Here is a 24,326-nt window from a genome sequence, read left to right as displayed (position 1 = left end):
CATTAGGTGCAGTATAATTACCCCACATTAGGTGCAGTATAGTTCCCCCACATTAGGTGCAGTATAATTCCCCCCACATTAGGTGCAGTATAGTTCCCCCACATTTGGTGCAGTATAGTTCCCCCACATTAGGTGCAGTATAGTTCCCCCACATTAGGTGCAGTACAGTTCCCCCCACATTAGGTGCAGTACAGTTCCCCACACATTAGGTGCAGTACAGTTCCCCCACATTAGGTGCAGTACAGTTCCCCACATTAGGTTCAGTACAGTCCCCATATTAGGTTCAGTATAGTTCCCCACATTAGGTGCAGTCACTGAGGACAAGCAGTGCTCTGTACACTGAGGACAAGCAGGGCTCTGTACACTGAGGACAAGCAGGGCTCTGTACACTGAGGACAAGCATGGCTTTGTACCTGAGGACAAGCGGGGTTCTGTACACTGAGGACAAACGGGGCTCTGTACACTGAGGATAAGCAGGGCCCTGTACACTGAGGACAAGCAGGGCTCTGTACACTGAGGACAAGCAGGGCCCTGTACACTGAGGACAAGCAGGGCTCTGTACACTGAGGACAGTCCCACCCCCCAATCCTCAAGTAGAAAAACAAAGACCCCCCCCCCCCCGACCGCATCTCCCACCTGCCAGCTAGCTATTGGAAGACGAAACTCCCAGCATGCTCTTACAGTGAGGACATGCTAGGAGTTGTGGTTCTACCAGCTAGCCAGTGGGAGGTAGATGCGGGCAGATGGCCGGGGAGCGGAGCTTCACAAAAAGTTGTACAAAAAGTAGCAGTTTGCGACTTTTTGTGCACCTTTTTTTAAAATGCTACAGCACGTTTTGTAAGACAGGTCTGACCTGGCTTAAATTTGCAACTTTTTTTAAGGGGGTTTGGACTGGGACCAAAAATACACTCTGACATTTAAGAATAAGCAGTCCATTTTTTTTTTTTTTTTGGTGGGGTCTGAATGCTGGGACCTCCACCAATCACCTCGCTTCAAGTTGCTCTCCAGCTGTTGCAAAGCTACATCTCCCATCATGTCTGGAGCCTCAGGCATTATGGTATGCAGTTTTGTAACAGCTGAAGGCCACAGATTGGAGTATAGTGTCCCCATCATCACTGCAGGACTTACAAATTACAGCAGTGATGGGACAGTCAGGAGAATACACAATGATATCACTGACCTGAGTGATGTCTTCTCTGTTGTCGTTCCTTTTCCTCTGGTCCAGACGCCAGATCTTCTTCCAGCTCCATCTTCTCTGCAGAGTCTGAGGCCCAAACTTCATTGTCTCCTCACTATGTCAGCAGATCCTCATCCTCTGTATGACGACAATAATCATTATAATACTGCCAGATACTGTGCCCTAAATAAAATACTGCCACACACTGCACCCACTGAATGTAATACTGCCACACACTGTACCCACTGAATATAATACAGCCATACACTGAACCCTGAATATAATACTGCCATACACTGCGCCCTGAATATAATACTGCCATACACTGCGCCCTGAATATAATACTGCCATACACTGCGCCCTGAATATAATACTGCCATACACTGTGCCCTGAATATAATAATGACATGCACTGTGCCCTGAATATAATACTGGCATATACTGAGCCCTGAATATAATACTGAGATACACTGCGCCCTGAATATAATACTGCCATACACTGCGCCCTGAATATAATACTGCCATACACTGCACCCTGAATATAATACTGCCATACACTGCACCCTGAATATAATACTGCCATACACTGTGCCCTGAATATAATACTGCCATACACTGCGCCCTGAATATAATACTGCCATACACTGCGCCCTGAATATAATACTGCCATACACTGCGCCCTGAATATAATACTGCCATACACTGCGCCCTGAATATAATACTGCCATACACTGCGCCCTGAATATAATACTACCATGCACTGTGCCCTAAACATAATACTGCCATTAGTCTTTGGATTAGCCTTTGGACAGGGCATAAGTTATAGATTGCGGGGGTCCAAGCATTGAGACCCCTCACGATCTCCTGCACGGGGGCCCAGTCATTATGCCAGAAGCCGACGTCTGACCCCACAGGAAGCCGTGGTCGGCACGCTCCCTCCATTTATCTCTATGGAGTATATGGAGTGGTGTGTCGGCCGGCACTTCGTGCAGGGTCGGCATACCTCTTTTCCAGGTGACTGCCAAGGCCAGTACTGGAGATCGCGGGGGTCCCAGCGCTTGGACCCCCCCACAATCTATAACTTATCCCATATTCTTTGGACCCCGCCTCTATCAATCATGCATATACACCTCCCCCCTTATCCTTGGTTTCCTCAGCCTCACACCTCCCCAAACCCCCCCATCCTTGTTATCCTCACCAACACCCCCCAGCCTCCCCCCCCCCTTCAATCATAAATATATACCCCTCCCCTCATCTTGGGTCCTAACCCCCCAGCCTCCCCCCCATTAATCATAAATATACACCCCCCCCCCTCATCCTTGATCCTAACCCCCCAGCCTCCCCCCCATCAATCATAAATATACACCCCCCCCCTCATCCTTGGTCCTAAACCCCCCAGCCTCCCATCAATCATAAATATACACCCTCCCCTCATCCTTGGTCCTAACCCCCCAGCCTCCCCCCCATTAATCATAAATATACACCCCCCCTCATCCTTGGTCCTAACCCCCCAGCCTCCCCCCCATCAATCATAAATATACACCCCCCCCCCTCATCCTTGGTCCTAACCCCCCAGCCTCCCCCCATCAATCATAAATATACACTCCCCCTCTTCATCCTTGGTCCTAACCCCCCAGCCTCCCCCCATCAATCATAATTATACAACCCCCTCATCCTTGGTCCTAACCCCCCAGCCTCACCCCATCAATCATAATTATACACCCCCTCCTCATCCTTGGTCCTAACCCCCCAACCCCCCCCCCCATCAATCATAAATATACACCCCCCCTCCTCATCCTTGGTCCTAACCCCCAGCCTCCCCCATCAATCATAATTATACACTCCCCCTCCTCATCCTTGGTCCTAACTCCCCCCCCCCCCGCCTCCTCATCCTTGGTCCTAACCCCCCAGCCTCCCCCCATCAATCATAATTATACACCCCCCCTCCTCATCCTTTGTCCTCACCCCCCCCCTCCTCATCCTTGGTGCTAACCCCCCAGCCTCCCCCCATCAATCATAATTATACACCCCTTCCTCCTTGTTCGTCACCCCCAGCCTCCCCCTCATCAATAATACATATACAACACCCCCCCCCCCTCAGTCTTACCTTAATCACAGATTTGTCCCGTGCTCAGAAGCAGTACCGGGCTCCCAGCTTTACGGCGTGAAGACGCAGGGGGGAATGACGCAGCACGTGACGTCACACGTGACTTCCCTGCGCTCCCAGGGCTACGGACAGACAGAGTGGACAGGGTGGCAGACAGAGCGGGTTGACACAGACCGGAATGGGCAGCAAATTTTCAGCCCCCCCGGACTGTGGACCTGGCCGCCCCTAAGCGGGCGCTTGGTCCGCCTAGTTATAGAGCCGGGCATGCAGGCGGCCTATGCGGCCGCCTGTGCAGCCCGCTGGTCCTATTTTCATGTAGGGGCCTGGAGCCCCTACGTTAATCCGGCCCTAAAGCGGCCCCAGGCCCAGCGGCCCACCGGGATAGATCCCGGTATCCCGGTGGGCCGCTGGGCCTGCGCACTGGGACATTCTAAAAACATATATATCTAATGTATCCATTGACTATCCTTAGCACAACATATGCCAAAGAATGTGCTTTTGCCATTTGATGTGCCGGAATACATTGATGTACTTAAATTTTATTAAAGAGTTAAAGTCCAAAGTATTTATTTTGATACCTGTTTTACTTGTGATATGGTTGGTTACACTTATCCTCTCTTCTTGTGAAAGCTAGTAGTAAACTATATATTATTCTGGAGAGAACTTAAAGGGGCATTTCTATGTAAGACATTGTATCCCCTATTCAAAGGAGGTGTCTAGTCATTGGGGGTCTGACTGCTGAGACCCTCCATGATCTCCTGAATAACGCCCTGAATGAAGCTGACATGCCCCCTCCATGCATCTCTATGGGAAAGCCGGAAATACAGTGTTCGTGTATCTCCAGCTCTCCCATAGAGATACATGGAGGGGGCGTGTATGAAGCGGCGGTTGACACAGCTCTGTGCATAGGAAAGCCTGGGGAGCGCTTTGCAGGAGATGGCAGGGAGTCCCAGCGATTTCCTTCGGATAGGGGATAAATTGTCTTACATTGCAGTACTCCTTTAACTAGAATACTTTTTTTCAAATTGAACTGCAAATAATCATATATATTTATTTATTATAAATGGAGTTATTTTAGTCATTGTCTAAGATAATGCTGCGCTAATATATTGACATTTATCATCTATTGCACAATGTGTTTACTTACATATTAATAGCTTATCCTTAGGAAAGGCCATCAATGTCAGATAGGTGAAGGTCCGACTTTTAGCAGACACACCACTGCACTGTAGCCTTTTTTATTGCTTACCCATCTCAACTCTGTATCCAGTAGTGTCATCTAGTAGTGGCTGTTACTGGAATTGCAGCTTTTTCTATTGATCTGGTATTGGTGGTCTATCTTAAAGGTAGTACATCAATATAAAATTCCCAGAAAAATCCTTGAAGTAGCAGGCGCCAAGAAAGGTGACAGACATTTTTTTTTTTTTTTAAATCTTTATTGGATTTTCAAAAATAGGAAACATGAAAATTCACAACATTCCCAGTAACAGAATACAGAATGGGAATAACACAAAACAAAACAAAATTCTTGTGGGGACCTTACAGAAGGGGTATAATCACGTAGGTAGTCAAAGCTTGGTGTAGAGTGTCCATCCAGTTGGGTAGTCAAATAGTCTTTCTCGTAATATGCAAAGTCCCAACATCAAGAACAACAACAAAAACAAAAAATAAAGTAAATAGGAGAGAATCATCTGACAAACCAAAAAATTGTAAATAAAGAGCCTGTGGGAAGGGAGAAAGCGTGTCAGAGCGCTGTGGCTGACCATACTCCTCCCAAGAAGAGAGAAAAGAGACGGGGGAAGAGAGAGGGGGATATAGAAATGCCAGAGGAAGGGGGGGTGTAGAGGGTCCTAATGGCTTTGTAGTAAGTATAAGGGTACATGGTGAGGACTGTGGAGCCAGAGGTCCCAATGATTCAGGAAGCCTGCTTCACGATGGTTCGCTAGGGCATGGACCCGTTCGTATTTACATGTTAGGTTCACGTTGGAGAGAATCTCAGACAAAGTTGGAATTGATGGGGACCTCCATTTCCTCGCAAGGCATAATTTAGTGGACATAAGGATATGGGCAATTATCGTTCTAGATGTAACGGGGAAAAGGTCAAGCTCTATCATCAGTAGCGCAGTACACAGAGTTATTTGTGTCTGGATACCTGTTAGCCTAGTGATAATCAGATTGATACCTGACCAGAGCGTTTGGAGAGCAGGGCAACTCCATAAGGTGTGCAATAAAGTTCCGACCTGTTCACAGTTCCTCCAGCAGGCGTCAGAATGTGTGGGGTTAATTATGTGCAATCTATGGGGCGTGTAGTACCATCTATGGATGGTTTTGAAAATGGCCTCCTGATGATTTGCACACCTAAAAATGAATCGGATGTTGTGAAATGATGTTTGCCATTGTTCAGGGGTGATAGTGCACTGTAGGTCTTTCTCCCAACTGTCCATGAAGGGAAAGGTAGTGAAGCTAGTTTTGTCGCCCAGGAGATCACAGAAAAAGGTGATGCCATTAAATGAAGTGCCAATGTTCCTAACAGTCTAGCCGGCATGCGGAAGGTGGTCAACCAACCGGTGTTCAGTAAACTTCTGATTTGTTAGCTTTTATAGAACTCCCTATGAGGCAGTGAGAATTTCCCCATCAGGGATGGGAAATGTATACATCCCGTGTCATCTAAAATGTCTGCGACGGTAGTTATGCCAGCATTTGTTCAAGGAGACAGGTCAAGGTCAGGTATGTGAAGAGTTAAGAGGTCCAGGGGAATTGTTACGCCGAGCGCTCCGGGTCCCCGCTCCTCCCCGGAGCGCTCGCTACACTCTCGCTCCCGCAGCGCCCCGGTCAGATCCACTGACCGGGTGCGCTGCGATACCGCCTCCAGCCGGGATGCGATTCGCGATGCGGGTGGCGCCCGCTCGCGATGCGCACCCCGGCTCCTGTACCTGACTCGCTCTCCGTCGGTCCTGTCCCGGCGCGCGCGGCCCCGCTCCCTAGGGCGCGCGCGCGCCGGGTCTCTGCGATTTAAAGGGCCACTGCGCCGCTGATTGGCGCAGTGGTTCTAATCAGTGTGTTCACCTGTGCACTCCCTATGTATACCTCACTTCCCCTGCACTCCCTCGCCGGATCTTGTTGCCATCGTGCCTAGTGAAAGCGTTCCCTTGTGTGTTCCTAGCCTGTGTCCCAGTACTGTCACGATGCCGGCTGGCAGGAGGTGGATCCTCTGTGCCAGAGAGGGATTGGCGTGGACCGTACTAGTGGACCGGTTCTAAGTCACTACTGGTGTTCACCAGAGCCCGCCGCAAAGCGGGATGGTCTTGCTGCGGCGGTAGTGACCAGGTCGTATCCACTAGCAACGGCTCAACCTCTCTGACTGCTGAAGATAGGCGCGGTACAAGGGAGTAGACAAAAGCAAGGTCGGACGTAGCAGAAGGTCGGGGCAGGCAGCAAGGATCGTAGTCAGGGGCAACGGCAGGAGGTCTGGAACACAGGCTAGGAACACACAAGGGAACGCTTTCACTAGGCACGATGGCAACAAGATCCGGCGAGGGAGTGCAGGGGAAGTGAGGTATACATAGGGAGTGCACAGGTGAACACACTGATTAGAACCACTGCGCCAATCAGCGGCGCAGTGGCCCTTTAAATCGCAGAGACCCGGCGCGCGCGCGCCCTAGGGAGCGGGGCCGCGCGCGCCGGGACAGGACCGACGGAGAGCGAGTCAGGTACGGGAGCCGGGTGCGCATCGCGAGCGGGCGCCACCCGCATCGCGAATCGCATCCCGGCTGGAGGCGGTATCGCAGCGCACCCGGTCAGTGGATCTGACCGGGGCGCTGCGGGAGCGAGAGTGTAGCGAGCGCTCCGGGGAGGAGCGGGGACCCGGAGCGCTCGGCGTAACAGGAATGTATTTGGGGGGGGGCAGTGAATAAAGTTAGGAGCGTCCTTAAGACTAGATCTAAGAATATTGTCTGTGGTGTCTATTGCCGTGAGACCTGTTTTCTTAAGTTTATTGCGAGAGAACGAGGCTAGCATCCGGGATCTCAAGGAGCATTCCGGGCTATAATGTTGTTCTATGGAAATCCACATCTTAGCTGTGTTGTCCGCCCACCAATGTCTACTTTGATCTAAGATGCACGCCCTATAGTAATCTTCAATATTCGGACTACCTAGCCCACCCGAGAACCTGTGATGAGTCATTACTTGTTTGGAAATTCTGGGACATTTATTCGCCCAAATATAGTCACGAAGGAATTTGTTGACTTTTTGAAAAAACAATGTAGGGATGGCTATGGGTAGTGTGCGGAAAAGGTATAACAATTTCGGGAGCAAGAGCATCTTGAACGATGCGAGCCTACCGAACCAGGAGACCATTTGTTTACCATAGGTTGTTATAGAAGACGATAGGGTAGAAAAGGGTGATGCAAAGTTAGCATGAAAAAGGGTAGATGAGGGGGACATTAGTTGTATGCCTAAGTAGGTAATAGAGTGATGCTGACAGTCCAAGGGGAACTGGGGTTTTAGGCTATCTAGGAGTCGGGGTGGGATACCCGTGGTTAACGCCTGCGATTTGGATACATTCAATTTGTAATAGGATAGATCACCGAAGGTTTTTATAACCGTGAACAAAGACGTTAAAGACTGCTGTGGGTCTGTCAAGGACAGCATCACATCGTCCGCGAAGAGGGCTAATTTGTATTCAACATTGCCAACCTCGATCCCCCTGATATCATCATGTGAGTGAATTGCATGAGCCAGCGGTTCGATCGTTAGTGAGAAGATTAAGGGCAAGAGGGGGCAGCCTTTACAGGTGCCATTTGACAGGGCAAACTGGTCCGAAAGTGCACCGTTAGTGAACACCTTTGCCACCGGGTTACAGTATAGTGCTCGTATGGCAGTCAGGATCCAGCCACCAAAGCCAAAAGCCTCCAGGGCTGAGAAAGCAAAGGACCAGCTCACCCTGTCAAACGCTTTCTCAGCGTCCAAGGTAAGAAAAACGGCTGGGGTCCCCGTTGTCTCACAGTGTTGCAGTAAGGAAATAATCCTGCGCGTGTTGTCTGGGGCTTGTCTCCCCATTGTAAATCCCACCTGATCACAGCCCAGTAGCGTTGGTAAGTATGGGTTCAAACGGAGAGCTAAAATTATGGCATAAATATTGATGTCTCCATTAAGGAGCGAGATGGGACGGTAATTGGTCACCTGGTCGGCGGGTTTCCCTGGTTTGGGGATCGTAGTTATAAGGGCATCTAGCATGTCCGGGGGCAGAGATCCAGACTCAGCAGCTATGGTCAATACTGGTAGTAAATGTTGTTTAAGCAGCGTTAAGAAATGTTTATAGTATTCATTGGGCAGTCCTTCCGGACCAGGCGCCTTATGAGTGGGTAAAGATTTAACAGCAGCTGTAATTTCTAAGTCAGATATTGGTGAGTTCAGAGAGGCTAAAGCAGCTGGTGATAGTTTGGGGAGTTTGAGGGAAGAAAGAAAGTGGTCAATGGCCTCCTGGGTCGGCTGCACGCATTGGGAATCATCTTGTAAATAGGTGACAGACATTTTTATATGTGCAGTACTGTGTGCAAGTCAATGGATAAAAACTATATAGGACATGGTCCAATATTAAAATTAGTTTCTGCCTTATTAGTTTCCAGAATTCGAGGTCTGTCTGTAAAGTATCCAGACTCTGTTAATATAACTAGAATGCTTTGAACAACAGTGCTATAACTTGGCAGGCAAGGAGAGTGGACTAGAATGCACATGCATTACCAATGATAACTTCTCTTTAAAGGGGTTTTCAGCCCCCAAAGGATAGGGGATAAGATGTGTGGTCCCACCGCTGGGACCCTCCGTGATCTCCGTGCAGAACGCTGGGTTACCGAGATGGAGATGGGAACTCTCGCCACACCCCCTCCTGATGTCACACCATGCCCCTCCATTCATGGCTATGGAAGGTAGTGTGATGGCCATCATGCCTCCAATAGACATGAATGTTTGTGTGGTGTCACGAGGGGGAGTAGTGTGACGTCAGGCCCCTCTAATAGACATGAGTGGAGGGTGTGTGGCGCGACATCATGAGGGGACGTGGTGTTAAGTCACATCTCCATCTCGGAAACCCAGCGTTTCTGAAACTGGAGCAGCACCCAGCACAGAATGCCAGGTGCAGCTCGGAGATCGGGGGGGTTTGCATACATCTTAAAGGGGTACTCAGACATCTTAAAGGTGTACTCTGCTGGAAAAAAAATTCTTTAAATCAACTGGTCAACTGGTGCCAGAAAGTTAAACTTCTCTTTTTCTAATATTGTAAACAGGATTACAGAGAAAGCCACAGCACTCAAGTTATCCAATGCACTTAAAAGTTATTTATTGCGGCACACATATTACAGAGGAGAGATGTGAGACGCACTAAGTACATCTCACATCTCTCCTCTGTAATATGTGTGCAACAATAAATAACTTTTAAGTGCATCAGATAACTTGAGTGTCGTTGCTTATTCTACAATCCTGTTTACAAGCTACTACTATCTATTATCCACAGAGCACCGACCTCCTGCATGAAGTTGTCTCCTCCTGCACCTTATAACAGGTGGTGCCAATTCTCCATGTCTCTTCTCTACGTATTCTTTGAATATTGTATTTTCTTCAATAAATGTCTCTATTCTTCACATTACAATATTACATGCCTGGATGCATTGACTTCAAAATAGAAGGCGCCACCCACAAAAATACAAATGTATTAAGCTTTATTAGCTACAGACGGAACATAAAAAGTAGGTTAGAATGCATGAAAAAAATTTAGACATCATAATACATTCATAGTAGAGAATACAAGGGGTAAGGCAAATAAACTACGGCTAAGACCACATACACAGTTTTAGAAATGTTCACATGTGCATATTTTTGCTGCACATCTGCTGCAGATTTTGCTGCTCTTTGACTTCAATGGGTAGCAACATCTGCTACAGCAAATCTGCAGCAAAAATATGCATGTGTGAACCAACCCATAGGGTGCGTTCACACGTACAGTATCCTGCGCAGATTTTATGAGCAGGATTTGTAACTGCAGATTAGAAGCTGTGCTCAGTCATTTAGTTTACATTGAAATCTGCAGCAGAAAATCCTGCGCATCAAATCTGCGCAGGATTCTGTACGTGTGAATGTACCCTTGGAGTACATTCACACATACAGGATCTGCTGCATATTTTTGCTGCATATTTTGTGCAGCTGATTTTTCTACCAATTAAAGATAATAAGTAGCAAAATCAGCTGCCCAAAATATGCAGCAGAAATATGCAGCAGATCCTGTACGTGTGAACTTACCCTTAAGATGTATCAGCTGTGTAATATAATGAAGGCAGACAAGAAATGTACTGCATACAAAGAGATAATATAACAGTAGAGTACAAATGACTAAAACATACCAATACAAATAACACCCACTGCATATGTAGCCTAATGGACGTTTTGCTCTGCTCCTCATTGCCCGCGTTGGACACATTCCAGAGCACAAATAAAAATGCCTAAAAAAATTATAGAGAAAATTATGCCCAACATACATGTGATTTTCACATTGCAAAGCCACATACTTTTTCTATGCATATTAGGTAGAAACTATTCCTATTGAGTTGAAATGGCCAAAATATGCAATATTTGCAGCATGTAGACCTGACATTGTATTGGGCATGAAGTAAGTGAACAACAGTTTTCATCTTGTGAATAAGAGTCCTTTTACCTTGATTAGAGCACAGTCAATAGATAGTGCTAAAAGAAAAAACTAGTAAATGAAAGAATGAAAAAAAAAAAAATATATATATATATATATATATATATATATATATACAGTGACCCCTCGACCTACGATGGCCCCGACATATGATAATTTCAACATGCGATGGCCTCTCAGAGGCCATTGCATGTTGAAGGCAGCATCAACATACGATGCTTTTGTATGTCGGGGCCATCGTATAAACGGCTATCCGGTAGGACAGACTGCTTCAGCTGCCACCGGATAGCCGTTTACGGTGCCCCGTGTGGTCCGGTGGGTGTCACTCACCTGTCCTCGGGGCTCCGGCACGTCCTCTTCGGGATCCCCTGCATCGTCGGCGCTCTCTAGCGACGTCATCACGTTGCTGTGCACGCCGTCCCGTCATCCAATAAGAGTGGCGTTCGTAACAACGTGATGGCAGCGACGGAGCACGCGGATGGCGGGGAAGCAGAGGCCTTGCCGGAGCGTCGGGGACACCTCGGGCACGCGGCGACATCGATGGACAGCGACATCCAGGGCAGCGGTGACGGTCCGGAGCGGCGGGGACTGGTGAGTACAACTTCCTCTAACAGTGGTCTTCAACCTGCGGACCTCCAGATGTTGCAAAACTACAACACCCAGCATCCCCGGACAGCCAACGGCTGTCCGGGCATGCTGGGTGTTGTAGTTTTGCAACATCTGGAGGTCCGCAGGTTGTAGACCACTGGTCTATACTTTACATTGCACGGATCCCTCAATATGTGATGGTTTCAACAAACGGTGGTCCGTTTGGAACGGATTACCATCGTATGTTGAGGGACCACTATATATATATATATAGATAGATAGATATATATATATATATATATATATATATATATATATATATATATAGTAGTCAGGAGTAGCCGTATTAGTCCAGTGATGCAAAATGCTAAATCATCGGTAGTTGCAGTATCTTGTAATACCTTTTTTATTGGACTAACAAGATTTTGTAGAGACAAGCTTTTTACAGAGGATTTTGCATTATATATATATATATATATATATATATATATATATATATATTTATTGTCCTTGCCTCTACCCTACTCACAATACAAATCCCATAGATACTAATGAACCCTATGAATGCAGGAAGTTGTTCAGGTGAATGATGTCATTCTAGGTTCATTCCTACATTGGATTTTTGAACAGGCAGTAAATAATCTGAGCAGAGGTCTCACAATAAAAGTGCTCCATATGGGTATGATTCCCAAGAACAAAGCCACAAAATGTTGTTTGTGAAAAAGCTGATGCTGCTGGTAATAAAACGACTAAAAGTAGTTAAGTAGTTAAGAGGACGCATGGAAAAAACGTTCACTTACTGTGGTCATTTCTGAGCAAAAGCATATAGATAAACAAAAGAGGGACAACAGCTAGAACAATTGTGCCTTACTTGGTGTCACTATTTGTTCTTTCATACTATAAGAAGTCAATCGTCATATAAAGGAAGGGATCCTGAATATAATATTGACAACACAAGCCACTACGTATTCTACAAGACAGAAGTTTACAAGTCACCAAGGAGTTCTGTGAGGATATAACATCATGCTGGTAGACTCACCCCATTAAATATTTACCATGCATTCTGTCTGTTTACAGGTAGATCAGACTTTACATTAACATTGTATGTAGGAAAGTAAATGGCAGGGTGCTACATTCAAGGCTTAAAAGAAATCTACAATAATAAGCAATGTAATATATAATAGATATAATGCTGCATAAAATAGCAATTTTGGAAATTATCAAAGATATATGTTTTTTTTTTTTGTTTTGTTTTTTAAAGCCGAGGAACGTGCTCTCGATTCACCCAAAGTGCAAGAAAAAGTGCAAACGTGTTACACTAAAAAAATGTGCACAAAGGATGCGGTCTATCGCAAGCCCTTCTCTAATAGGAGAGAGGCCCCCCAACAAACCTTACCCTTCGCCTCCGGACCAAAAGGTACCTGCGAGGTTCCAGGTTCGATGTCCCTTTTCGACGAAGCTACTAGGGGACCACAAATGCTCCCGGCATCCCCCTTGGCGTTAGCCAAGGTATCTGCCCGCAGAGCCGATAACGGTAGGTACCCTGCCAAAGCAGGAGTACCCGGGGTGTTTGCAGGGAGGTGCGGAACCTAATGGCCACACACACCTCCCCTAGACCGCCAGGAGGGACACCCAGAAGGGCTACCGCATCCTGACAAATCCTGTGAACATACAACACGCAAAAAGTGACACAGTGAGACAAAAAGAAATAAATAAGTGAATGTGTGCAGATATACTGCCCGGACATCCGGCCGGATCTATAAAAATTTCTCTGATCCTAGCCAGAAGGCCGGGAATCAAGAGGTGAGTGCCACAAGGTGAAGAGATTATGGTGCCCGTGCTTCAACTCAGTGAGCCCATCCTCCCAGTGAGTTTCGGCACCTATCAATATATGTTATGTCCAAAAGGTTTTGTTAACCAAAACTTAGTGTAAAATTATACGCCCCATTTAAGGACCTGTAGTATACAAAATAACACCAAAACTTAATGGGGGACATTTAGCAAAGCATTTGGTAGATTTTTGTTTGGTTAAAATTGTCGCAAAAATTTGCAGTGGTCAGAGATTTATCAAGTGCGAAAGTCGCAAAAAAAAGTAGCATGGCATGAAAAAACTTACTAAATTTACTCCAGCTCAGACATGGAACAGAAAAAGCCACTACCAAAAAAAAAAAAAAAAAAATGCTTATGGGAAAGAAATTTATCAACAGGCTGAAACCAGTTGATAAATAAGTCGCACATAAGAAAAAAATATCTAAAAAAAATGAATACATAAGCAAACATTGATAAATGTCCCCCAATGTTGTTGGTTGTGAGCACTCTTGGTCATAAGCACCACGCATCAGTTAGTAATTCAAGAATTGTTATTCGCTGCTTGTAGATTTTGTATCATACTCCTCGCTTGTGATTTATTATAATCCTCTTTAATTGTAAGAATTTTTTTTTTCCACTACACAAGCCCAAGCTATGTCAGATAAGGTAAGATAAAGCCTATAGCTAGCTTTAGTGCAATGGCCATGTTCATACAAGAAAATTCGATCCACACAAGCAGTTTTTAGGTCTGTTTTAGGGCCAGACCGTAAAGGGTAAAAGCATATAAAGGAAAGTTATAGAAAAGAGTGACAAATGGGCAGTTTTATAGTTTTTTTTTGGTTTTTAATCAAAACAACGAATGCATAGGAAGATGCACTAGTCTTTCCTTAAAATTCCTTCCTTTACAATCCTTAAGAAGCTGGTCCTGTGTAAACCTTTATAGACTGTAAAGTATATTATGATTTAAAAATAATAATTTCAGGATGAATGAAAGTATCATTTTACATACATTCCTGTAGGGCCAGTTTCATACAAGCATAATATGGCCACATTTCTACATCTGCATTATGCCCACAACATCCCGGCTAGTCTTCAGATTTGATAATGTTGGACTGGGACATTACACCCATAATTTGTCCCTGTGGCAGAAATGTGGCTGAAATACACTTATCTGAGGAATTAATCTGAGGGAGATGAAGGATATTAAAATGATGTGCAAATTTGATTTTAAGCTTTTCTATTGAATAGGACAATGGCATGTAGATCAGGCTATTGGCCATCAAAAGACTCTAACTCTCCATTGTCATTGAAGTTCAATTGGCTGTTAAGCACAACATTTACATTGAAATTCACTTTTAACTGGATGCTTGTATAGCGGGAAAGTGTAAACATGTATATAACATAAATAGGAAATGGCATTGTTCAGTTGTGTATGTATATTTATAGAGGATTATACGTCACAGTAAGGGCCATAATGATTGAGGCTCTAATGGGATCGAAGTTTAGGTGTGTAGTGGGATCACTTCCTGACGAAGAGACAAAGATTCTCTGCTAACAAAGCCTTAAGGTAATAAACAAGCACAAAGTGTAGTGATTCTGACCAATCTAACCGAGTGGAAGCAATACACACAGACATGTAGTAGCATAGGCAAAGAGTTTACATGTGTAGCTTAATCTACTATTTGTAAGCAACCATACGAAGCAACAATAACATTTGATTTAATATCTTCATGTAATGAACATAGTATTGATGTAATGATTATTGTTCTTAAATAACTTTAGATGAAAAACCAAGTACATTTATAGTAAGTAAACTAGATGCAATAAAAGTCTGGTCCAAGTGGGTACCATTATAGTCAAGTAGAGATCCGGTAACTGCCAAGTAAGCTGTTTCTGAATGACCCATTCACTTTATTGAAAAATGATCATGAAGATGAGATCTGTTGAGATGTGTCTGTTGCCAGAAAGGGGGCTTTGTACCGTCTTCTTGCCATCAGTGTGTCCTAAAGGTCAAACCACCAATCAAACTTTTATGGTATGTCTTCTAAGGAAAAAAATTGGGCTCATATCTTATATATTGGCTGTCCACAATGGTCACCATCTATTTATTACAGGTATGGAAAGGCTACATTCTATCGATTATCCAATCAGTTGTTAATAACCCTTTTACATTAAAACAACACCATAAGATGAGAAAATATACTGTTCCACAATCATCTTTTCACATTAAACAGCTTCGTACCATTTTTCTTTTGGGGGGGGGGTGAAGCAGTAAGAGATTATGCAGGATTAGAAAAGTATATCTGCTTCCTCCCAGAAACAGTGCCAGTTTTTTGTCCTCAGCTTGTGTATGGTATTACTGCTTCGTTTTATTAAAGTGAATGGTGCCATGTTTTAAGACCAAACACACAACCTGAGGACAGGTATGGCGCTGTTTTTGGAAGAAACCAATTTTATTTTTCTAATCTTAGATAACCTCTTTATGTGTTGCACACCATTGATGATTGGTCACAGCGTTCTGTTTTATTAGCACATGTTCTTCGCTACTTAGGTTCTATTCACACTGCATTCACAGTGCACATCCAGGATAATCTTGTAATTTATAGGCCAAATGTATAGCCTAGACATTTGGATGAATTCCAAAATCTTACACCTCCATCTGTGCTGGCAAGCTGCCCAGAATTGCAGCACTTTTGAGCCCAATGCAACAGGAACATTATTGGTCAGGCCCAATGAATGATAACTACAGCCAACCCATGTCAGTCTCTATATGTAGAATCACTGGCCAAGGCAAACATGTTTCACATGATCCCAAGAAGATCGGATTCATTGCTACACCTCAAAGCTTAGGTTATGTTAGCGGTATAGCTTTTATCAGATATAGAACTATACAGATAGCACAATACAGAACAGAAGAACTCTAAAAGTAAGAAGAAACAGAGGAGATAAGGAGCAAGAAATCTATGTTCCTCAGTAGACACTACAAAGAGTTTGGTTTCAATGCGGCCATTGCTATGTTAATGTGTGATAATGGACTTATTGTGTTGAGGTGTACATCACTGACAGTGTGATTAGTGCTATTTCTTCTATCAGATGAGTGTATGATGGGGTGTGTATTGCTCAATGTGTTTTAGATGAGTGTTCAGATGTATGTGAAAGTAAGTGTCATTGTGCTAAGTAACAGTGGTTGGTGGTTAAACTTGTGTTATTGTGTGATAATCAGAGTGATAATCAGCAATCAATCAGCAATCCACATATCCCCCAATGGCTGCTTAAGGCATTATTTGATTCTTCTAGAGCTATAAGGGTGCGTTCACACATTCAGGTTTTTAATTGCAATGGTTGAATACAAAGTCAGGAATGGATTAGAAAAGAAGCTTTAGTCTTTCCTGTATACATGTCCTCAATATATGATCTGTTCCTGGCTTTGTATTCAATAATTACAATTTAAAAACCTGAAGAAGATGTGAACACTCTCTTAGTCTCACCTGGCTTATTAGAAAAACGGTGGTGAAATATATTGAGATATGCATTGCATGCCATGTGACTCTGAAACATCATATTAATCAACGTTTTTATGCACATAAACTGGGATAAATAAATTGATATTTTTCTCCAATCTATTATAGTGTTGCATTATACAACACATTTCAGGGTGCTTTTTCTTTGGGAAAATTACAGGGAAGTTTATAGGCACCTTGATCAACAGGCAACTGGATAAACATCAGTTCTCTAAGAGTCTATTCACACGGCAGAATTTCCACTTGCGGAATTCCGCCTCAAATTAAAGCCAATAGACTCCTATGGGATTCTGCACTCCCATTCACACTTCTGAATTTCCGCAAGTGGAAATTCAGAAGGGGGAATGGGAGTGCAGAATCCCTTAGAAGTCTACGGGTTTTAATGTGAGGTGGAATCCCGCAAGCGGAAATTCTGCCGGGTGAATAGACCCTAAGACTGGGCTCATATAGTGTAAAATGAAAATAAAAATACTCCAATAAAATAGATATAAAAAGTGGCAGTTTTTGTAAACTAATAATGTGTTCCATTGAGGGTGCTGCAGAATCTATTGGCGCTCTATAAATAAATTGGTTTGCTAAATCTCATATATAGGAGTTTGTCTACAATTACAAATTCATTTTATAAAGATTCAGAGTGTTCATATGAAAGAAATCTGCTATTGGAAGTATAAATTAACATTCTTACCATATAATAAAAGTACAGATATTTGTATGTATATATTCCTCATAAGATTAGAAGCTACAGTCAAAGTAATAGTTCCCAAAGCGAGTGTGATTCCATTGTAACATGAGGAATTTGAAGATCCCTATTTTAATGGATTTACATTTTAGATTCTGTAATTGGAAACATACAGAGACATCAGTGAGTTACAAGAAGTATACTCTGTACAGAGCACTTAGGTTCTGTAACATACAAATGAAGAGTACAAGTTGGTTCCTATCTTTTGCTACCAAAATACAGTCTCCACTTGAGGATTTCAAACATATTCAAACAACATAAAAAGCAATGAATCCTTACAAAAAAATCGAACGTCTTATCATCATCAAAGAACTTTTAGAGGACTATTCACATCTTAGACATTTATTACATATGCATGGTTCATGTCATAACTGTCAGACAGGTGGGAGACCAATATACCATTATACAATAGCCACATCTAGGTCAAGCTTGTATAAAGAATTGGCCTTCAAATGTGCATGGCTGTCTCCATTCAATTTTTTGAACATTCTAATGGGACATGGAATCACTGTTTACCCAAGAGATGAGGTTCACGTGGTGAGATGAAACTTCCATCTATCAGATAGTAATGGCAGATTCTGAGGTTATCCAGGAAATGGCTGGGTTCACATATGGGTTGGGTTCACATATGTCCGGTGTCCTGCACAGTTTCCCTCCGGTGTGCAGAGGGAAACTGATGCTAGAACTTATCCCATTCATTTGAATGGGACAGTTCACAATTATCCAGCATCTTAATTTTGATGCCTGATGGTTGGACACACCAGAGGGCACGGGACAGGGGAATGCCGCTTGCTGCGTTCCTCTGTCCTTTGCCCCAAAAAAATGGACGTTGGATGCCACACAACTGACGACAAGTTGACATCAGTTGTGGCATCAATTGCATCGAGGCCGGATGCCGGACATATGTGAACCCAGCCTTAGATGGAAGCCTCCTTTAAGTACAATTCTAGCTCTTTTTATACTCCATGATTTTAGGAGTCATTTTTCTGAGTGCATTTCAACAAGCATCCAAGCTCTCAAAAATAGTTATGTAAAAAGGTGAAAAGATATTGTAGCATGTATGTCTGTTCTAGACAACTGATTTAACTCATGGCAAAGATTGGCCAATAAAAACAATTAGTCTATGTGCACATTTTTGGATTTTGCCCAGTTTATCGGGTAAATTACATTCCGAAATCTGGACAGAATGCATGTGAATGGGAATTTTCATGCTCCAGAAAAATCCACCATTTATAATCCACAACATGATTGTTATTCCCATAGATTCCACAAAGCCACAGATCAGCTCCCATTGTAGATTTTACCAGCTATCATCTGAACTTGGCCTCATTAAATGTATTTCATGTAACACAGATAAAAGTCATTCACATGGAAACAGTTTCTTTTCTACCTGGAAGTAGCAGCAGCAATTCTAATACTTCTCTATAACAAGTTACTTCCAGACAAGTCTGCCACCACCACAGCACTAATCTCTCATCCAAACACTTCCATATGTTTGTCACTATATATAAATCACGTTCTCATGCTACCAAATAAATTATCAGCCTATCTGGATGTTATGCAGTTTCATAATGTTTTACTGCTTCTAGTTAAAAGAGATAATGTATATGTTAAGCTGATAGTAATAACTTGTAGAAAACAATAAAATATATGAAAGTAGACAAGAAATGCAAAAACCAGTTCAGAAGATATGGCAGAAGATCTGTGGGAATTTTGTGTGTTGAGTCTTAGCACAGAACTATACTGTATATTGCTAGTCTTCCAGTGATAATTAAAGTGCCAAGGCTTAACAATGTATATGGGTCTTAAATGAGGATCTTGGCTTTATATGTGATATGTCATCAGGGTCTAACTGGTGGAGATCTTACCTCTAGAACCCCAACAATCTCAAGAACATAGGTGCAATGTCCTTTACGCTGTTAGACACAGTTAAGTCAGTTTGTTTAGCTGTTTTCATTTCTATTATAGACTACGTAGATAACCAGAAACCCTCATTCTAAGGCTCCTTTTACACTGCCATTTGTGCCTGGCAGGGTGACGGCCGTTGGAAGATAGCGGGAGAAAAATTTTGCTTGCAACGTCTATTTCTCCCGCTATCTTCTGGCAGAATACAGGCAGTAATAACGGATGTCAGAGAATCCCATTCAAGTGAATGGGGTCCTCTGCCCCCGTTATGCCTCCCGTTAGGCTCCGTTACAAAAACGGACATTAATGGCGGTCAAAGGGGGGAAAAAGAGCCCTTAACGTCCGTTTGTAACGGAGCCTTTCACATAGTGTGAAAGTAGACTAAGAAAGGGGGTCCAATGATTTGTCTCCAAACAGATCATACGTGTTTAGCAATGCTGATGAGGCTAGTATTAAGAAAGCGGGCACAATAGCCATTCTTCAAAAACCTCTAATCTCTTTATATATAATTTCCCTGTCTCAATCATTGATCCCCCTGGTACAAATAGTGCACCTTTCCTGTCAGCCCCCACATAATCTGGTGGTTTCTTTTGTATGGCATTATTAGGGATTATCTACATCATACATTAACTGGTAGACATCAGGAATCTTTCCAAAGTTTCCCAATGGCTTGACCAAATCTTTGCAGGAGTTATGAAAATAGTATGAGACATATTGGAATATGTGTCTGATGCTGTTTTATTTTACATACAACTATCATTCACTTATTGTTGTCTAAAATGAAGGAGGAAGTAATGTCTTCAAAATGCCGTCATCTCTTTAGTTAGCATCATAAATGTTTGGGGTCACACTGGTGCAACATGATAATGTAACCAAGTTTCATTTGTCGTAGGGTAAAGTCAGTTGAGTCCCCTGTTTTCAGCAGGATCAGCCGACTGCCATATGTCTGTGGAGACAGTTAGATTTCAACTGTCTGATCCATTTGTTTTTGGGAAGATATGCAACCGCCATAGCTGTCTAGTAGCCCATTTACAACACATGAACGTTCGACCAAGCTGATCATTTGTGTGTATGTTAGGATGAGATAGATATCAGCCGAGGGTCTATGGGCATCTTAACACTGTTCCTACCAGAGGAAGATATGGCAAAGAATCCCCTACTAACTATATAGCACATGTACACATACTCTTTTCATTGTGCTCTCATAGTTCTCTCTATGACCAGAAAGATGGCCACACATAGAAGATATATGTAGGTTAATTGTCTGCTGAATGATTGTTTAGCCAATGTAGTCATATACATTTTATTCTACATTGGCCATTATTGTTGTTAAGATTGGCTATGCATGATAAGTGCCACCAGGCATAGGGGTAGCTGATTATTTTGCGTGGAAGATTTTATGTCCAACTATCAGATGAAAATTTCCAACACATACAACTCATGACAAAGACAGTCTATCATCAGTCAACTAAAACTTTTGTTTGCCAAAATTTCATGTAATAAATGTTCGTAATGGTTAAATCAACTATTTTCACCAAAGTTCATTTAATGTGTATTAAAGGTTATTCCTGTACTAAACACAGAGACAGCCGTGAGGGATATACATAGCTTTGGAATATGTTGGTGCTATATACATTTTATAAATCAATAACTGTTACTATTCAAGTGCATACAATATATGCAAGTCTCTCGAGTATCCCATAGTATTCTTGTCATTCTGTTTGCTGACTATTTCCCCATTCCATGTGTCTCCCCATACTTGTGGTCTCCCCTGTGTCTGTACTTCCTCTCTCTGTCTGTGTGCATCCCTCTCTCCCCTCTGTGCTCATCCTCTTCCCTCTCTCCTGGGTGGGTCCAGGCTGAGTCAGGATGCTGTGTCTGAGTGTGTCAGCTTGGGGGGGAGCCTAGAGTCCCCGCTGGGCTATTCAATGTTGTTAACAGACACTTTCCTCAGGCTGAGACCCTGCTGAGCATCTCATCAACTCTCAGAGTGAGTGCAATATACTTCTGTAAGATTGCAAAGGGGGCCGGGCAGCTGGGGGGGCTTTGTTTCCTAACAGTGCCCTTCCCTATAAATCCAGCTCTTGACCCTCTCAGCTATCAGAAGGTACCTCGGCAACTGGACTGAACTGTGCCCTCTAAAGAGTGACCTGTGCAAGGGAGAGTGACACTAACAGAGCTGGAAAAAAGTGACAAGGAGAAGAGGTGTCCCACACATTGGTAACTGGAGCACAGAACTGGAAGGGTACAGGGTACTGGACTCATTCAAGGGGCTACGACGCTGATTGCAGCAGGGTATAATGCAGGTATCCTATGCCCATCTCCTGCTGCTGCTCACTCTATGGATACTATGTGCTGATGCTTCACGACGTAAGCTTTTTCTGCCCATTAAACCTGAGCAGGATCATCTGCCATCCAAGTCACAGATCGGTGAGTGGCACTACAAGTCTGTGTTAAGTTGGGTTACTATGTGTGTGTATGTGTAAGGTGCAGCAGGTGATGTTAGGGCGCTGACATATTAACAGTCCTCTATGTTGTATTGTACAAAAGAGAAACAGCCTACTGGCTTACACATGCAGCAGAGCTGAGTTTGTCATCCACAGAACTCCTACAAATATAACAATTTGTTAGATGTGGTTTTACATAGGACTGCAGGTAAACTTAACGAGTTCTGAGGCAAATGTGGCCTCTGAGCTGTAGCCTGTGAAGGACAGGGGATGTAGCAGAAATTATTCTAAATTATTCGAATTATTATAACTATTAATATGAATATCATATACTGCAGCAAATGCACTGAGGAGACTCACGGAATGTTGTGTCACAGTAATGACTCCCATAGGAAGAACATTACTTTTTAGTTGCTATGAGGAAATATTTATGTAACTCAGCCCCATTACACAGAGCTCTTTAGCTGCCAGAGCTTCATTCAGTCATGTCCCAGTCGGTTATTCGGGGGTTCTGCACTTTGTGTCACATTTTCCCCATCAAATTCCTCACGATTTTGTAACACAACATAACTACAGGCAATGCCTGATTCACAGAATTGTACAAATATCATAAACTGCAGGTGGTATTGGATGTTCTCCACCTTTCGCATGATCCTGTTCCATTTTGAGCATCTATGACTCTAGATATTGTTAAACTACAAGTTCCATGTTCTAGAAAATAGTTTTGCAGTTTTGGGTGGCATTTTTTTTAGATTTATTGGATCTTTCTAGAACACTGTGTTATATGCTTTGTGTTTTGGGCATTCATGTTCTCTGGCAGGTTGTGCATAAAGTTACCCCAGGGTTTCCAGACTTGTGTGCCTCCAGCTGTTGCAAAACTACACCTGCCATCATGCCCAGACAGCATGCCATGAGTTGAAGTTTTGCAACAGCTGTAGGCGCTCTGGTCAGGAAACACTGACTTACACAGTGACTTGTTTTTGTTTTTTGTTTGGTTATAGACCCTCAGAGGCAGCACTAGGCTTTGGCATATTCTTTTCACACACCCGCAATCTCTGCCAGGAATCAGTGCACACAGAGCAGCCAACCTCACTGTAATATATTCCAGAAGGGAAAGGAGACAAGCCACTTATTCTATGGGACTGTTTATGGTCTTCAATGCATTGTGTGGAATAATAACCATCACTTCAACATTTTAGTTTCTGTTCAAAATGATGCAACACTGTGAACCATTACTGTATTTCCTTATATATGTATTTTATTCTTTTAGGTTGTTATCTTGGAGATAAAATGTACTCCCTGGAAGATACATGGCATCCAGACCTGGGAAAACCATTTGGAGTAGCTCACTGTGTTGTATGCCGGTGTGAAGTGGTAAGGAACGGTTCTGGTGGTGACATATTCTGCAAGGTGACAGTGGGGGAAAACGTAAAAATCTAATAACTCCTTGGTTGAATTCATCAGTACAGGTGACAGACAGAATTTATATGCCTGTATGTACATAAGCGTGTAGCCACAGGTACTTGTAGTTTGGGGCTATTCAGAACGTAGTAAGGTATGGCCATTGATTGTTAATTACTAGATGCATAATGAATTAGGAGGACGGTAGGAGCATGAGTAATGTGTGCGGAGGAAGGCTTTGTATTCTATATTGAAAGGCTTAGGTGATGGCAATTAGTGAGTGGTAATAGGAAGATGTAGTCAGTCATTATAAACTTATTATCTCCTGGTTAAAGATGGCATACTGGAAGGTCTTCAACAAAGACCTGCTGCTGGGCAAGAGGACAACTCCACATCACTTCTCTTTCATGTGACACCCCTTTAGTCTCACTCTATACTTGAAGGGGTTTTCAGAGACTTTTATTCTTTTACCTTTAATCTTAGAATAGCTAGAAGAGAAAACATTTAATTGGCTCATTCTTCAGATGCACCCTCCAAAGCTGTGTTCTGCTGTGCTTTGTATTCCATGGTTCCATGATGGATGACGTCACATCCATCCATCCCATGGTGTTCTCTCTACATAGTAGTTCCCCTAAGGTATCCCCTAAGGAGTTACTATCTGAGCCTATGCCATTGTGGGTTTACTGCTTAAACTGAAAGTATTAACATGCCAGAAGCAATACAACAGAGCGAGGCAGGGCATGGACGAACCTTAATTATACAAAAAATGAAAAATTAAGAAAAAAGTTTATTTGTTTTATAGCAACGAAATCGTTGGGGAAAAGAATCTGGGAAGATCAGCTGTAAGAGCATTAAGAGTCACTGCCCTTCACCTACCTGTGCTAATCCCATTGAAATCCCTGGACAGTGCTGTCGGGTGTGCCCAAAAAGTAAGAT

General features: G+C 43.4%; 1 protein-coding gene across 3 annotated transcripts in view; it reads left to right on the top strand.

The window, feature by feature from the left end:
- Positions 1 to 24,326, top strand: part of CHRD (chordin) — a 70,277-nt gene that overhangs the window by 34,578 nt on the left and 11,373 nt on the right. The window contains exons 1-3 of one of the 3 annotated variants that reach the window (XM_056563234.1): positions 20,513 to 20,793; positions 23,260 to 23,363; positions 24,193 to 24,319. In XM_056563234.1, coding sequence (XP_056419209.1) covers positions 23,280 to 23,363; positions 24,193 to 24,319 — 211 coding nt within the window. In that variant the 5' untranslated portion in view covers positions 20,513 to 20,793; positions 23,260 to 23,279. Of the gene's footprint in view, positions 1 to 20,512; positions 20,794 to 21,126; positions 21,973 to 23,259; positions 23,364 to 24,192; positions 24,320 to 24,326 lie in introns of those variants that run through there. The other 2 variants (XM_056563232.1, XM_056563235.1) reach the window with 2 other exon arrangements.

This window comes from Hyla sarda, chromosome 3, assembly GCF_029499605.1.
Source record: "Hyla sarda isolate aHylSar1 chromosome 3, aHylSar1.hap1, whole genome shotgun sequence".
NCBI lineage: Eukaryota > Metazoa > Chordata > Amphibia > Anura > Hylidae > Hyla > Hyla sarda.
The sequence above is the reverse complement of the archived record's forward strand: the minus strand, read 5'-3'. Positions and strand labels throughout refer to the sequence as shown.